Genomic DNA, 15,609 nt, shown 5'->3' on the forward strand with positions numbered 1-15,609 from the left:
CTGAAGGAGGCAAAAGATCACAATGCCATTTTTGCGTGCTCGGCTCCTGCGAAAGCGTAATTACGCTCGCCTCGCGTGGGTGTTATCGGCTCTAGGAATATACCTAGACATGGTCAACCATCACGTCAACCCGCCTCACTCCAGCCAAGGCTTAGCCAAGATGGAAAAAAAGTTCTCGGCACCAGTATTTATTACACACGGGCATGCTAATCGCGATCCTATTCTTAAAGTAGAAAGGGAGATGGATCACACGACTCGATATCTAAGACCATGTCGGATCTCAGCTACTCCAACGGCGCACCACTTTGGTCACTTTGAGGTGTCACTAAGAATTACTAGTATAGTTGCACGGCCTACGCCCTACGAAACACAGAGCAGGTTTTTCTTCTTGCTTCTCCTCTTTTCCCTCACAACGGATATCCTCGTTATTATAGGGTAACATTGACAATCAACGATTGCCAAGCGGGAAGATATCTTCCCACACACACTGCAGAAAAAATGTGATTACTCACACGGGGCCTGCATACATGTAATATTGGTCGTATCATGCGTGACCCATCACTTGTAGGGAGTACGAGTATCGTACATGAAAGAAACTGGACCCAAAACACTCCCCAGAACCAGAACAATGAATGACATCAACTGAAGCTGCATCCGAAACGGGGGCAGCACAGGCAACGGCCTTCCTGTATCGGCCAAAGGGATCTTGTTCCGGGCAGCGGCATGACAATCAACTTTTTCTGGCGCTTTCGCTCGCTGCAGATTTTACGTACATACGGAGTACAAGGGGACAGGGATGAGGCTGCTGCTGCTGCATCCCAAAAAAGTCCGGTGCAGAGTCACACCACCTTTTGGCCACTGGGGAGCGGTCGTGCCACTGCCAACTTTTTGAAACTGCTCAACCGCTTTGATACGAGAAAAGGTACGAGTACACGCTTTTGACAAAGCTGCGGGTTCTCTGAGTGTTCCGGTGCCGCCGGCCGTTTGGCTGCGGACCGAGGAATCACTCGTGATGAACTCCGGGAAATGGCGGCCTCCGCCGGGATTTGGATTCCATTCTTTTGTTTTTTGTTTTGTTTTTTAACGTCAATGACCATTCAGTGGCGGCGGCTATGAAGGATATGAGGTGGTGCTTATGCCGGTGTGTATCGAGTAACGAGCCCGCCTCGTCCAGGCATCATCATACAATCCATCTATCATAACTAAGGGGAACAAAGAGGCAAATATTCTATACTGACTGTGCTGTACACGTATTCAAAAAGCGTCGTTGACCGTTGAAAGCCTGTATATCCGTACGGAAATGGGAATCATGTCAAGACAACTCAAAAGCCTCTGCCGTCCCCACCGCCTTGAAGAGCGGGGTGAACTTGGCGATCAAGATGCGCTTTTGGAGATCACAAAGGCGGCAAAAAAAAGATGTGTGCTCCCTTTTTGTTAGTGCAACTCCCGGGCAGTGGAGTCGTGGCTTGTCGTCACAAGGCCTCTTGGCGCCGGCCAGAACAAACCCAATCAACGGACGAGGCTTCCAAGGGGCGTTGCCGTATCGTTGAGATTAGCAGTCATGGTCATCGAATCTATTAATACTCGTGCCTATGAATGGGAACAAGTTCGAGCGGCTACGTACTGTATACTCTGTTACTACTAGCCCAGCGAAACCAGCCACCGGGAAGAATCCAAAGGGTGTCCCAAACCTCGTGTTTCATTTGTCCCCCAATATTGGGACCGAGCCGACAAAAAAAAGATTCAATAAAAATTCATTAATAATAAAATGTTTCATCTGGCTTGGGGTGGGAGCCGCCAAAACGTCACATTTCATCTTGCGCCCTAGCAGGAGTCCCTATTCGCCGGCGTGCCTAGCTAGGGTGCAAAATAGTTCCATGTTGTATTTGCCTTTTCCGCCGGTAAAATGAGTCAAGTGAGTCAAGGAGGGCGGGAGAGGGCGAGCACGGCCCTCATCTCGATGCTGTATGCACTCGTATAGTAGATTGGCGGGTTTGAGGCTCGAGAGAAGCAACAAGCAGCCATAGACATCAGCTCATACTTGGGTATGGTAGGTATTGCATGCGGTTTCAGAATAGCCAAGCGCTGTAGCACATGGGCACAGCTGGGAAGCATTTACACGGACCCGTGGGTGGTTGTTGAAACACCGATGCTGCTTCGATGAGTGCCGAATGTGGTGGTGTGTTCAGGTTATTACGATGTTCATATCAATACTTCTTTATTTGAACACGTAGCAATTTGATTCTTCATCTTGCCTTGCCAAAATGGAGCTTGAGTGGTGCCCGATTCTGAAAGCAAATTTGCTTGGTATTACTCCGTACATGTATCCAAATTCGGCACGGGGAAGCACATGCTTGTATCCAAGCATACCAGTAGCAAGCGACTGATAACAGCAAATCCTCTTCGCTTGGCAAACAATAGAGACAAGCTGCCCTGGTCAGAGAGGTTGCTGCTACAGGTATTAAATGCATGTAATATTTGCAATGATCGCAACTTATTGTACGAGTACTCGGGGAGAGAGGCCTGGAATTCAGAGCAAGTAAAAGGACCCCAAGTCCATTCTAGTAGTCACGGACTACCACCGAAAGAGGTTTTATTTTGCCCGTTCTTCATCTTTGCGGTTTGGACAAATTCAAGGCCCACGAACTTATCGAGCGTCTCTCATTTGATGAAGATCCTTGTCGCATGGATGAAATCTCTTCTCTCCGGCTTTATTAGCAGCTGCTAAAAGACTGGGTCGGGTACCCTGTAATTTTTTGGTGTCAATTTTTTTTTGGCCTTTGGGTTCTTCACATCGGAGATACAAGTCGGGTCTTTTCTTGGCTAGTGGTAATAATATCCTCGTATCACGGCATAGGTATCTCGTACGAGCATGCATGGTCAAAGAAATGATCCAAGAAGGGTTGAAGGGGAGAAAAAAGATGAGATGAGCACAGTGCTCTCCCCCAGCGTCGTGATAAGGCAAGGGCTGGAGTGTACTCGTACGAAATACATGCTCGTACTAATATAAGATGCTGGCAGGTATCAAATCAAATCAAATGCTGAGTGGCTTGAATTGAAAGGGGGTGATATTGGAATAGGCAAACCGCCATGCCAGGGACGCCTCTCAAACCGGCCTGTTCCATGAAGGAAACCCTGCAGCAGCGCCGTTAGACTGACCTGACCTGAGGAAAGCACCGGTCGAGACAGGATGAATTTACGCAGCCGGGCATCGCATCCGCACCCGCAGCGCATCGCATCGCATCGCAGCGCATCCAAGGCAAGGCCGGTCCGGGTCCGGTCCAGCCAGCTGCTTTTTTTCTTCTCTTTCTTTCTGTTTCGGTGCCCCTCATGATATCAGTCCAGTGACGCTAGAGCAGGTGTCACATGGCCGATGACAACAACGTGGTGGTGCAGCTAAGCTCCGGCTAGCTGTTATCTGGCGACGGAATGTGTGTGATGCCATTGGGTGGTGTTGCGAATGGCTGCTGGTTCGCGCGGGCTCACACTCACACCATCCATCACCAACAGCCCAATGACCTGTTCAACGTCCCTTGCCCCGTACTGTACATGTATGTACTCGTGCAGTCCAGTCCAGACAATCTCGCTGACGGAGGGGCGCGCCACAAGTGGAATCAATGGAGTGATCCAATGTGAAGGCATTTCTGTCTTCTTGGACGGGGCAGGGGTAGCAGTACCTGCACGCACTGCAGCGCATTTTAGCGCCGCTCCGTACTTGTACATGAGAAGGGGGTCCGGCGCGCCACTTTTGTGCAGCCAAGTGCCATCTCGGTACTTGATTGCGAGAGGCTACTTTTGGTTGGTTCCCTGCCAGCCCAGCGTCATGCGAAATGTGCTCCATCCTCCAACCCATACGCAATGTTGCCGCATCGCAGCAACCCTCATCGCCTGTCCTGGTGCGTTTTCAGCAGGTAGTACTCCGTAGTTGCACTGTACTGTAGCGGCTGTCAATCATTTCACCCTCAATCTCATGCTCGTGCTCATGCTCATGCTCAATCTCACTCACTCACTCTCACGTGGTAAATTGCATGTACTTACACGGTACGGTAGGGAGGAGCCGCGGGAGGAGGAGCATCGTGATGTTCCCCTCGCTCGCTGCATCAGAAGAGGCAAACAGGGCCAGAATGAATCGAGATGGCACTTCGTCCCACACTGCTCCATCCAGTCCAGTCCAGCATTCTTATGGGTGGCCACGACTGACTGACACGGCATACGGTGCTGCGCTCGTACTTGTACCTGTTTTGCTCTGCAGCTGCTGGTTTGCGAGCATGTGCTCCGTATGGCTGGATCGCCCTCCAATTAATGCTGCGCTGGAGTTTCACCGCCACTCATCAGGGCGGCTTCTTGTTGCAGGAGAATCAGGAGGTCGAATCACGGCCCCCTTTGATTGATGGGCGCTCAAACAAGACCTTTCGTTCTTGTGCCCCCCTGGCACCCCCCTGCCCTGCTTCTGCTTCTGCTTCTCTCTTCTGCGACGTCGAGGTGGTACTCGTACTATTCGTACTTGCAGAGCACTAGCACTGTCACAGAATCAGCAGCATGAACCTGTGGCTGCAGCACTCGGCCTTTGTACCTGTACTGTGATCCACCACCCAAAGGACAAAAGAAAAAAAAATTCGATTCCATTCTAGCATTTTGCTGTGGTTCGTGCCATGGCCAGGGACCAAGGCTGGCGCACTCACTAGTAGCCTCGAGACCAGGAGCGTTTCGGTGGAAGTGGACATTGTGGTAATAAACACTGAATGGAGCGAGGGATCGACAAGGCAGTTGGACGGTTTGTTGCCCGCAAGGTAAATGCCGCGGTTTACCCGGACGAATGACACATGGCCGGACAGTGCTGACACTGGGCTGGTCCAAGTACTCCGTATTGAACGACTGTTTAAGATGAAATGGCCGAACGGCGGGTTTACCTTGATGGATGAATAGGGGACCACGAGAATGAGACTGTCGTCGAGCTGATTGTCTCGCCTACCTGATCTTCATCTTCCTCGCCCTCTCCTTTCGCCGAGTGAAGATCGTCTTTGCTGTTAATTACGCGTAACGAACTCTTGCAAATACAATACCACTCTGCACCGCGAGCCGACATTTGATGCCTGACCTGCCCGTCCACTTTTTGATCACGGTGTAATGAGGCAACATTGGATTGCAATGCGCACTATCGGTTTGTACTTTAAACAAAGCCCAGTATACCTAGTTTCAGGAAAAGGGGGGCCGGTTCAATGCTGTAATTCCCAGCCCTCACCACTTCAAGTACTTGGCAATATTTGTTGTCAAAGGAGAAGCAGTACTACCTAATAATAGTATCATTGATATGGAGCAATACAGTAGAATATTGCTCCTTACCGTAGCTATACACCACGGCGACGACTACGAGTACTAGCGGGAGCACTGACTTGACGTCGTCTACAAAGGATATTAACGTACGAGACACCGGAGCAATATGCGCAGCTGCAGCAGGCGAAGATGGATCGTGGGGCAGGCAAGATAATCTTAGATGGCCCTCGGCCCAAACAAGCACAAGCACAAGCATCCATGGTTCACGGCGATCCATGTTGACCAAGCTTCCAGAGGTTCTACGCGGATTCCCGAGTCATTCCCCCGTTGCTCGTACCGGCAGCCAGCTTATCGGCGGCCATGGCCCAGACGGGACAAAGGAGAAGGCTGTTTAAAATGAGGAGTGGAGAGGCTGGGAGTCATTGAGCGGAAACGAACGAGAGTGACCGACCGGACCGTGCGAGCAGCCGCCGAGCCGCACGGCCGCCAAGTACCAGTGCCAGGCCTGCCAGGCTTAGGCCCGCTGCCAGCCCTGGTGGCTGCCGAACATTTCTGTCCGCCACTAGCGCAGGCCGGTCGACGGGTCTGCAATTTCAGGCCCACTCGCTTAAGGCCCGCACAGACCACGCAGGGGCCCACCGCGCCCCCGGCAACCCAAAAAGAGAGCGCCAGAGCTCCAGAGTCTCAGGGCATTCACTGCTCCGGTTAGCGCTAGCGGGCGCCGACTGCAGTGAGCTTCTCCCGCCGTGGCGTCACTGGCGATGGCACAAGACAGCATTGTGAGAGAGTTGGGTTGAGCCACTGTGCTGTACTCGTACGGTACGAGTACTTGACAGCACTGCTACAGCTGCTATCGCATCCATTTGATGGTTGATGCCCTCCTCTGCAGGGTTTGATTCCAGGCCTTGCCCACTACGAAGCTGTCACACAATCCGCACCAGCTCTTCCCCCTACCCTTTTTTCTTTTCCCGTGCGTGCTCACAGGCAAATAAGTAGCCCTGCCACCCCCTTCTGCTGCTTCTTCTCTCCTGCTCCCACTTCTACTTTCTTCACACACCATTTCCATACCACATCCGAAAGGCCTTTTCTGGATCCTTCTTTTTTTTTAATACCCCTTTGTTTGTTGTGATACCCCCGCGCTTTAAGATACCCTTTTTTCTATCCAGAATGGCTGAGGAACAGAAGCCCGTTGAGGTCGCCGCCCCGGTGGCCGTTGAGGAGACCGCTCCCGTTGTCGTTGAGGAGACACCCGCCGTTGTCGAGCCGGTCCCTGTTGTCGAGGACAAGCCCGCTGAGGAGGCGAAGCCCGCCGAGACCGAGGAGCCTGCTGAGGCTGCCAAGGAGGAGGATAAGAAGGAGGAGGAGGCGAAGCCTATTGAGGAGGGTTTCCTGGGCCACAAGGCTCAGGGCGCCAGCTTCCCCAAGTGAGTATAGCGAGAAGCTTATGTTGGCTTCGTGTGGCTGCGACAATAGAAAACCAGGGGCGCTAACCAGTTCAACCTATAGGAACCTCATCGCCAGCAAGGCTTTCTTCTTCTTCGGCTCCGATGCCGTCGAGGCTGAAGTTCTCGCCGCCTACAAGAAGGCTGAGAAGCACGTCGAGGTTGCCCAGCACAACATCGCTTGGGCCACCCACACCGGCAAGGGTCTTCTGTTCATTGGCGACAAGAAGGCCCCCCATGGCGTCATCAACCTGGTAAGCATCCATTCATATGCTCCCCCCTATTGAGATATCTGTGGCTAACCCAAGACTTCACAGGCTGATGCCACCGAGCCTGAGAACGACGGTTCCAACAAGTTCCACTTCTCTGCCAAGGGCAACAAGCACAGCTTCAAGGCCAACTCTGCCGCCGAGCGTGACAACTGGGTTGCCCAGCTGAAGGAGAAGATCGCTGAGGCCAAGGAGCTTGCCACCACCGTCACTGAGTCTGAGATCTACAAGCAGACCATTGAGAGCTTCAAGCCTGCTCCCAAGGAGGAGAAGGTCGAGGCCCCCAAGGAGGAGGCTGCTCCCGCTGAGGAGGCCGCCGCCCCCGCTGCTGAGCCTGCTGCCACTGAGGAGACCGCCGCCAAGGAGGAGACCAAGGATGAGCTGAAGGCTGAGGAGCCCAGCAAGCGTCGCTCTGCTAGCCGCAAGCGCGCTTCTTTCTTCGGCTTCGGCAGGAAGGAGGAGAAGAAGGAGGAGGCCAAGCCTGAGGAGGCCGCTACTGAGACCCCCGCTGTCGTCGAGCCCGTCCCCGAGACTGAGGCTCCCGCCACCGAGGAGGTTGTTCCCGCCGTTGAGCCTGCTGTTGAGGCCGAGACCAAGACCTCCGATGAGGCTGCTCAGCCCGAGTCCCCCAAGGAGAAGCCTGCTGTCAACAAGCGCACCAGCTTCTTCGGCAACGTCTTCTCCAAGAAGGAGAAGAAGGCCGCCGATGTCAAGCCTGAGGCCGAGTCCCCCAAGGAGGAGGAGGAGGTCCCCGCCACCACTGAGGCTGCCCCTGTCATCCCTCCCGTCGAGGCTACCACCCCTCTGGCCGTCGATGTCAGCAGCCCTGCCACCGTCCCTACTGAGACCACCGAGGCTGCCGTGACCAACGGCGATGCCAAGAAGGAGAAGGAGAAGCGCAAGTCTTCTCTGCCCTTCGCTTTCGGCAAGCGTGACAAGTCCCCCGGCCCCGCCGCTGAGGGCGAGGAGAAGAAGGGCGCGTTCTCTAAGCTCCGTGCTACCATCAAGGGCAAGGGCGCCGCCAAGTCTGAGGACAAGCCTGCCGAGGAGACCAAGGCTGAGGATGCCATCAAGGAGGAGGAGGAGACTCCTGCCGCCGAGGAGGCTGCCAAGGAGGAGGTCAAGGAGGAGGAGGCCCCCAAGCCTGAGGAGCCCGAGGCCGAGAACAAGCCCGAGGGCGCCCCTGCTGCCGCCCCCGTCGTCACTGCGGCCGCTTAGAGAACTCGCCGACAGTGAGTGTTTTACGACTAAAGACACACTTCGCAAACTTTCCTTGATATAATTGTCACAAAAAACACGCATGAGAGGACTGGGAATGGAAGGATCTGCATTTCTTCACAAGATACCAAGATACCCTGTCGAGACTGCTTTCACTGATACCACTTTCCATTTTGTTTTTGCACGTCAATGGACGAAAATTCAACATCAAAAAACTTGAAAAAATCCATGTTGCTAGTATACAGCATTCGCGTTCTGCTTTGTTCGATACCCGGGAGGAGGAGATAATTAATACCTAATATACAGATGATGTGTGTCTAATCTTATTATACTATCATTTCTACACAGTGAAATTGCCTGTCTCTTTGTGCCGTATCGTTTTGTGTCTGATGTTTACACCTTGGTCTTTGTAACTTGCCAATCAACTCCATGCTTGTACCAAGTTGTGGGAACTTGAAACAATTCTTTTCTTCCCTTGAATGTTTTTGCCACTATTTCTTCTTTTTGACGACGGAGTGACGCCAAGCTCACTCATGCGGTCGTTGTTTGAGTCAGACAATGGGCCATACTCATCCCCATCTGAATTCCACAGGCTCGATTTATCACGGAGAATCACGGCATTCGGGATTGTCTCAAACAATACTTTTCTTTTTCCTTCTTTGTCTTTGTCACTTTCACGCTAAAGTCGTCCGTTGAAGTGGCAAATCTTGTACTAAACAGTAGTCAATAGCAAGACTCAAAGCCGGACCCTTTTCTCTTCTTTGAATTATGGGTAACATGTTAGACGGCGAAATACTCCGTACAGTAGTATAAAGAAACAAGAAGCGAGGATTTTCTCATCGCTCCACTATTTACGCTTAACATCTACCGGCGCAAGTGGGCTTTGTCTCCGTACAGTATCTACTTTCTTTATTCGAAAAAAAAGCCCTTGTCTACGCGTATGCATGGACAATCAAAATCCAATCCCCATCACAGCCTTGCGTCAAAAAAAAGTCAAGGGACCCTGAAACCCCCGAGGGATCCGGAATGTTGGAACCACAAACTTGGTGAAATTCCCGTGTCTGTATTTCTTTCTAAATATTGATGCTATATGCCCGCCATTATTAATATCCCTCGCTTCCCACATCGGCCTTTTTTGTGTATATTAAGAAAAAAAAAATTCCCATCGTGATATCGCTCCTCTCGGGACATAACTCTAGTTATATTTATGCCCGGAACCCATTCCTTCTTCGCAATCGTATGCAAATGGAGACTTTGTCTAAAAACAAACTTGGTATCTGAGGAAAGCCGCCTCGCAAATACTGACAAGAATCAACATGAAACAAATATAAAAAAAGAAAGAGAAAAGAAATCCCTGGCTAGCTATTTTCGCATCCGACTCCGCCCAGTATACTTGAAGAAACATGAAGTAGAAAAGATAAAAAATCCCACAAGTCACGAAAGTTATGTACCGAAACGCCCAGGCTGGAAATGATACGCGGGACACCCACATGTAGGTAAACCTGGAACATGCTGAAAAGATAGAGAGGGGAGAGAGAAAGGGAAAAGGAAGAGGTTGGAAATACCGCGGCGTGTCGTATTCGTGAGACATCAGACGGAGTGTGCCTTGCAGAGCGAGACAGCAGAGACACGGTCGCATGACCGTTTCTCCTTAAAAGGGAGATTGGATACTGTTGCCCTTTATGCATTTTCCGACACAGAAAGGCTCTGGTACTTGCCCACGAGCTCCTCAATCTTGGGAAGCAACTCGGGAATGCGGAACGGCTTGGAGATAACATCATCCTGTGTAATTAGTCGGTCAGCAACATCGATCATTGACGTGTCTATAAGGAACAAGGTCCGAGACTCACAATTCCGGCGGCCTTTGCATTTTCAATCTGCTCAGGCCGTGCATACGCCGTGACTGCAATGATGGGGATGTGCTTGATAATTGTCCCCTCCTTTTCAAGCTCGCGAATCTTTCTTGCGCAAGTCATGCCGTCCATGACAGGCATCTCCAAATCCATCAGGATAACATTAATATCGAGGCCTTCCTTTTCTTGGCCCGCCCAGAATCTCGATTTTGCCAGCGTCTGCAGAGCCTCCTTGCCATGGTTGGCTACGAACGTGTTATTGCCGTAGTTGCGCAGCTGTCGCTGCAAGACTTTCTGGTTGACAATGTTGTCCTCGACAATGAGGACGTCGAAAAGGGGACTGCGGCCTGCATCCGACTGGCTTCGTGACGTGGGACAGCTCGCGGGCTGGCCGCCGTTGTTAGCCGGAGATTGAATCTTGCGTTCGAGCTTGAACGGCGTAATGTGCTCGTACTGAGACGGAGGGTTCAAGCATTTGCGGCTCTGAACATAGAAACTGAACTTGCTCCCAGCGTCTTTCTGGGAAGAGACTCCGATCTGCCCGCCTTGCATTTCCGTCAAGATCCTCGAGATGAACAATCCTAGCCCAGAACCTCCGTACTGCACATGCGTCCGGGGAGACGCCTGCTGGAAGCGTTGGAACAAGACCTTCATTTCCTCATCGCCCAATCCGGCGCCCGTGTCTTCTACCGAACAGTGGATGTTGAAGCGCTCACCGGTGCCCCATTCCTCTTCGTTGTCGATATCCATGCCGACTGTCCGTTGTACGTCGTTCCGCTCAAAGTAAAAAGTTCCCTGACTCGTAATCTCGGAGATGTCCTTGGTTGCGCACATGCTTACAGTAATAGCACGCTTCTCTCGGCCCTGGGTGAACTTGATGGCATTGGTCAGGAGGTTGATGAGTACTTGCCTCAACCTTGACGGATCCAGCTTGGCCCAAGTAACTCCATATGTTTCGAAGCTGTTGTCAACGCGAAATTCAAAGTCTATGTCGTGAGCAAGTAGTTCCGACTCGAACATCTTCAAAGTACGGTGAACAACCTTTATTGGCTGTTCATCGACGGGAGTAACGGCTAGCAAGTTGGAGTCGAGCTTCGATAACGTCAAGATGTCGTCGACGATACGCTTCTGGTGGCTGGCGCACAAATTGATAGTGTTGGCAGCATCAAGACAGGACTCTAAAAGGGCGTCCACCTCTGTCCTATCCGAATGGGCCGTGAACGAGGCTATGCTATTGGCGATTTGATCAACACACTGAAGGATAGCCGATAAGGGGTTCCTCATTTCATGGCTGGTAATATCAATGAAGTTTTCCTGCTGCCGCTTGAGCTCTACAGCCTCTTCACGCCTTTGGCTCTGTACCTCTTCGGCCCATTTCTGAGAGGAAATGTCTGTGATACAGCCAAAGATGGACGTCAAGTTGCCATCAGCATCCTTCTCCGGAAATGCGCTCATCAGAACCCAGGTGTCGACGGTGTGATCTCCACACAGTTGGCTGCAGTTGAATCGAAACTCAACCGAGATGGTCATCTTTTGCTCAAGAAGCTTTGTCCAAGCTGTCATCAACCCTGGCTTGTCTTCGATTCGTACACTATCCATCCAAGCAGTGCCTATCTGTTCAGACCGAGAGTGTCGAGAAATCTGCCACCACATATCGTTGCAATAGTTGATATGACCACTTGGGTCGGCGATGAACATTCCGACCGGCGCGAACTCGGCCATACGCGTGAATTTGGTTTCCAGCTCTTCTGCTTCTTGCGTACGCTGCCAAAGTTGCTCCGAGAGCTCCTGGCGGTCCAAAGCAGCCAAGTGAGCCGCTCGCTGGCCACGTCGAATCTCTTCCTCGAACAAGAGAACTGAGGCCATGGAAGTGGCCAACTGCCGTGACAAAAGGTGAATGAACAGTTTATAGTCGTCGTCGTATGGCCGCCGGGGGTTTACGCCTAGCACAATAAATCCCGTCACAGCTTCGCCCGTGGTTGTGGGGACGACTGGAAAGACGACGATTGTCCTGCAAGGGTCACCGAAACCCCGCCACTCAAATCCTTCTATGAGATGCTTTGGCAAGGTACCGTCTTCTTCGGAAAGCACAACAGGGGTGCCACCTCTTGCCAACGACTGCCGTACATATGGCGCGAACCCTTCTTCTGATGTACGTAGGTCCAAAGTTGGTGGGGCTGCAATATGACCCTCCGGAACACCAGGAGATCCTTCGAGAATAAGCTGAGGGGAGTGCGGGAGGCTACCAGACTGTAGTGATGACACTTCGCTTTCGGCATCATCTTTGACGGAATAGATCATGCTAAAAGGAAGATCGTACTCGTTGAACGCCAAGCCTAGCCTAACCTGCGGCCAAAACTCACTGATGGAAGCTGCCGACGCCGTCCGCTCTCCAATCTCGCGCAAAGTAAGCATTCGGCGTTCGTTGATCCTCCGCCTGGTATTTTCGAAACTCGGGTTGAACAGGCCAACAACCTCACCTTCTTCGCCAAGAAGGGGAATGATGGACCACGAGAAGAAAGTCTCTTCTAAAAAGCCATGTCGGTTGATGAAGAGTTGGTCATCGTTCTTCATTGTGGCTTGGCCGGAATCCCAAGCCGCCTTTAATATGGGAGCGAACTCTTCGTTGATCTCGAACCAGGCATCTGCGTACCGCTTGCCCATGAGGGATGGATGTTTACTGCCTGCCAGTGCCACATATGCGGCATTATAGATGCTGACGTATTCACGGCCCCAGTACATGGCAGCCGGATTGGGGCTCCCCATGACTAAATTTGCCATGGCTCTCAGGCTGTAGCTCCATTCACTCATAGGGCCAAGAGGCGTGGAGGCCCAATCTACTGACTTTGCTAATTTGATGTGCTCAGGCAGGTTCTCGCTGTACGGAATCCTGGTCCAGTCAAAGGTTGACCTTACAGGCTGTGATTGCAGCACTTGGTTAGTAAAATCATCTGGATGGCGTCGGTTGATGTCATATATCGGCTCTATGGTGCCAGTTGCAGGAGTTATTTCAGTTGTGTCCATGGGTTCAATCGTGTCCTTCGCAGTCGCGGTGCCAAAGTAATCTTGTGGCTCGGGGATGTCAGCAGCAGGTGTAGCTGGAGTTGATAGACAGTCGCCACTGCCATCTTGCCCCGGTGCCTCCTCCTCCTCCTCCTCCATCATCACATTTGGTGACGCCTGGCGAGTGGTTTGATAGGTAACATTCCCACTGATGAATCGAAATCGACGCCTCAAAGTTGTGCACAGCCACGTAACTCCCCGGTATTCGTACGTCGACGAGGGGGTATCAAGAGAATCAACAACACCATTAGTCAAAACCCAGGATTTGAAGTTATTGAAATCATCCATCGGGTCGGGGGTATTAGGGTCTTCCTGTTCGGGGCTCAGATGGCCGTGGAGCGACTCAGACGCTCGGAGAGAGGCGTTGTAATACACTATGGGCAGCCCAGGCCGTTGTGTGTTCACTGGGTTTGCTAGATCGACGAGGAAGGTGGGCCTGTCGTCGTGCTCGAGAAGCTCAAGAACACCAACACCCTGAAGCATCTGCAAGCTGGGAGGCAGGCTGCGCACGTCAGGGCTTAGGGACGGCGCAGACATGTCCATGGAGGATGGCGTGCTGCCAGAAAGAGCGGCATTGGTGGAGCTGACGCTTGCCCTGGGAAGTTTGAGAGTCGTGATGGGGTCTGCATCGTCATTGCGAGCGTGTGCTAGAATGGCCGAAGCCACATCTGAGACGGGAACGCTCTGAGGGCGGTTGAAGTGCCTCGCAGGGGCATGGGAGAAGAAGAGGGGAGAGACTGCGTCCTCGCGGTTTACTTGGAGTGCGGCGGCCTTGGTGGATAAGGGGAACATGGCATCGCTGAGCATCTCGAGTCTCCTAGGGGGAGAGGCCCCGGTTCGAGCCTTCTTGACTGGTGTCGACCCCATGGCCTGGTCGTCCTTGACCTTGCGCGACTGGCGCTTCCCACTATCAGCCGACGATAAACTTGCGGCCAAGGCTTCGTTGAGGCTGGGATAGCTCCTGTGCGACGGCAGGGCTGTGATTGGATGCGCAGGGGATGGCGAAGAGATGTGGTCTGGACTGTTACTGTCAGTATGCCATGGTGCCGCCGATAGGCCTGCCGAATGGTGTCTTGCGTGCTCTAGATGGCTCTGGGCAAGGTGAGAAGAGCTGCTGCGGAACGGCGAAGAAGAAGCCGTCTCCAACACCGCAGCAAGAGGTCGAGGAGAGGCGGCAGCTTCGTCTGTAGAGGCCAAGGCGGGATTCGGCAACCCGGGGTCAAAGGCGCCGGGTGCCCGAGTCGAAGACGCTGCTGAGGACGGATGGTCGACGGGAGCAGCAGGAGGAAATGCAGTGGCAGGTCCAGAAACAGAGGAACGGGCAGAGGCGGAGGCGGAGGCGAAGCCAATGCTATCGGCGGAGATGTCGTCCTTTTCCTGCATAGAGGCGCCGGTGGGGGGGACGAAGATGCCAGAAGGCGAGGGAGGGTCGTCGGTTCGGCTTGATTCGAAAAGCTTGGAACAAGGCACTTCCGATGAAGACCAAGACCCAAGATGCGGCTTGCACTGACTGACAGCGGGGTTTATGGAGAGGGTGTTGCGCTACTAGGACGTCGAACCTTGCACGATAGCGTGGTCTCGTAAGGGACCTAGGCCTAGTAGGGGACGAGATCGAGATGGCGAGGGTGGATGATGGAGTGGGTAACGGAGCGTTGATCCTCTGCAACGTCTATTCTCCAACGGCTTTGGCTCTGGAAGCATGCGAGCAGGGCCCAAACCAAGCACGGCAGACGATGGCGACGACAGGCCGGGCTGTGCTGTGCTTTGCTGCGATATGATGGGCGAGAGCTGAACTGCTAAAGTACCGGTGGTATCTGGATCGGCGCGCCAGCACACGGGAGGCGAATCCGGACAGAGAGACACGCAGCTTTCCCGAGACTGGGTAGGGCTTATCAAGTCTGAGAGGAAGACAGACCCTTGAGGATTAAGCAGGCAGTGGGAAAGGAGAATAATCGTAAGCAGCTGTGAGCGGGCGGAAAGACAAAGGATTAGGGGAGATTTGCGCAGCGCAGAAAGAGAGCACCAGACAGCTGAAAGCACTCGACAACTCGCAGAGAGAGGGAGTTTGATTGCAAGTTGCCCGACCCTAAATCAACACACAAACATACACACAACGGCCACAGGCGGCGAGTGCCGGTCTAGAGCTTCGGAGCCCAAGTTTGAGAGTCGTCTGAAGTCCAGAGTCTTAGGGTCTAGAGCCGGGGACGATTGACGGACCCGACAATAAGGGTCGCCTGGTGGTGGGACTGCTGATCTGATCAGCACGGCGAGTTTGTCTGTGGAGATGGGCAGCTGTTGCTAGTGGTGAGGACGAGGCAGAGCGCTGATCAACCGCCAAATCCTCGATTCGAGCATGGCGGGTTTTCGTATTATGTGGTATTATGCCGGCACCTCAACCGGACTGCTAGCAGCTGAAGGAGCGTTACCATGCTCCTGTACTGTAATGCCAATGCTTGCACGGGTGAGATGGATTGAAAGCAGGGAGACGAA

The 15,609-nt window shown here is 52.8% G+C and overlaps 4 protein-coding genes across 4 annotated transcripts; 3 read left to right on the forward strand and 1 right to left on the reverse strand.

Annotated features, from left to right (window-relative positions):
* Positions 1–1,623: 1,623 nt before the first annotated feature.
* On the forward strand, positions 1,624–3,328 carry V8C40DRAFT_230441 (uncharacterized protein). Its single transcript, XM_083212712.1, has one exon. It carries the CDS (start codon positions 2,351–2,353, stop codon positions 2,726–2,728), a length of 378 nt encoding a protein of 125 aa, XP_083079297.1. The 5' UTR covers positions 1,624–2,350; the 3' UTR covers positions 2,729–3,328.
* V8C40DRAFT_230442 (uncharacterized protein) lies at positions 3,295–4,555 on the forward strand. Its single transcript, XM_083212713.1, has 2 exons — positions 3,295–3,893; positions 4,039–4,555. Exons 1-2 carry the CDS (start codon positions 3,461–3,463, stop codon positions 4,389–4,391), a joined length of 786 nt encoding a protein of 261 aa, XP_083079298.1. The 5' UTR covers positions 3,295–3,460; the 3' UTR covers positions 4,392–4,555.
* Positions 4,556–6,142: 1,587 nt separating this feature from the next.
* On the forward strand, positions 6,143–8,549 carry V8C40DRAFT_230446 (Pleckstrin homology domain-containing protein). Its single transcript, XM_083212714.1, has 3 exons — positions 6,143–6,698; positions 6,781–6,970; positions 7,034–8,549. The coding sequence occupies exons 1-3, from the start codon at positions 6,442–6,444 to the stop codon at positions 8,201–8,203; spliced, it is 1,617 nt and encodes a 538-aa protein (XP_083079299.1). The 5' UTR covers positions 6,143–6,441; the 3' UTR covers positions 8,204–8,549.
* A 1,231-nt stretch (positions 8,550–9,780) lies between these two features.
* V8C40DRAFT_12842 (uncharacterized protein) lies at positions 9,781–14,618 on the reverse strand. Its single transcript, XM_083211027.1, has 2 exons — positions 10,054–14,618; positions 9,781–9,985 (listed from the first exon to the last, which is right to left on the reverse strand). Exons 1-2 carry the CDS (start codon positions 14,500–14,502, stop codon positions 9,884–9,886), a joined length of 4,551 nt encoding a protein of 1,516 aa, XP_083079300.1. The 5' UTR covers positions 14,503–14,618; the 3' UTR covers positions 9,781–9,883.
* Between the last annotated feature and the right edge of the window lie 991 nt (positions 14,619–15,609).

Source organism: Trichoderma camerunense, assembly GCF_050948025.1.
Source record: "Trichoderma camerunense strain CBS 138272 chromosome Unknown V8C40scaffold_1, whole genome shotgun sequence".
Taxonomy (NCBI): Eukaryota; Fungi; Ascomycota; class Sordariomycetes; order Hypocreales; family Hypocreaceae; genus Trichoderma; species Trichoderma camerunense.

Excerpts from the sequence above, each read along its gene's own strand:
- V8C40DRAFT_12842 (XM_083211027.1), bottom strand. The coding sequence starts at position 14,502 with ATGCAGGAAAAGGACGACATCTCCGCCGATAGCATTGGCTTCGCCTCC. Across the intron at positions 9,986-10,053 it reads ATGCAAAGGCCGCCGGAATT|GATGATGTTATCTCCAAGCC; the intron begins GTGAGTCTCGGA and ends CTAATTACACAG.
- V8C40DRAFT_230441 (XM_083212712.1), top strand. The coding sequence starts at position 2,351 with ATGCTTGTATCCAAGCATACCAGTAGCAAGCGACTGATAACAGCAAAT.
- V8C40DRAFT_230442 (XM_083212713.1), top strand. The coding sequence starts at position 3,461 with ATGGCTGCTGGTTCGCGCGGGCTCACACTCACACCATCCATCACCAAC. Across the intron at positions 3,894-4,038 it reads AGCAACCCTCATCGCCTGTC|ACGGTACGGTAGGGAGGAGC; the intron begins CTGGTGCGTTTT and ends GCATGTACTTAC.
- V8C40DRAFT_230446 (XM_083212714.1), top strand. The coding sequence starts at position 6,442 with ATGGCTGAGGAACAGAAGCCCGTTGAGGTCGCCGCCCCGGTGGCCGTT. Across the intron at positions 6,699-6,780 it reads CAGGGCGCCAGCTTCCCCAA|GAACCTCATCGCCAGCAAGG; the intron begins GTGAGTATAGCG and ends TTCAACCTATAG. Across the intron at positions 6,971-7,033 it reads CCCATGGCGTCATCAACCTG|GCTGATGCCACCGAGCCTGA; the intron begins GTAAGCATCCAT and ends AAGACTTCACAG.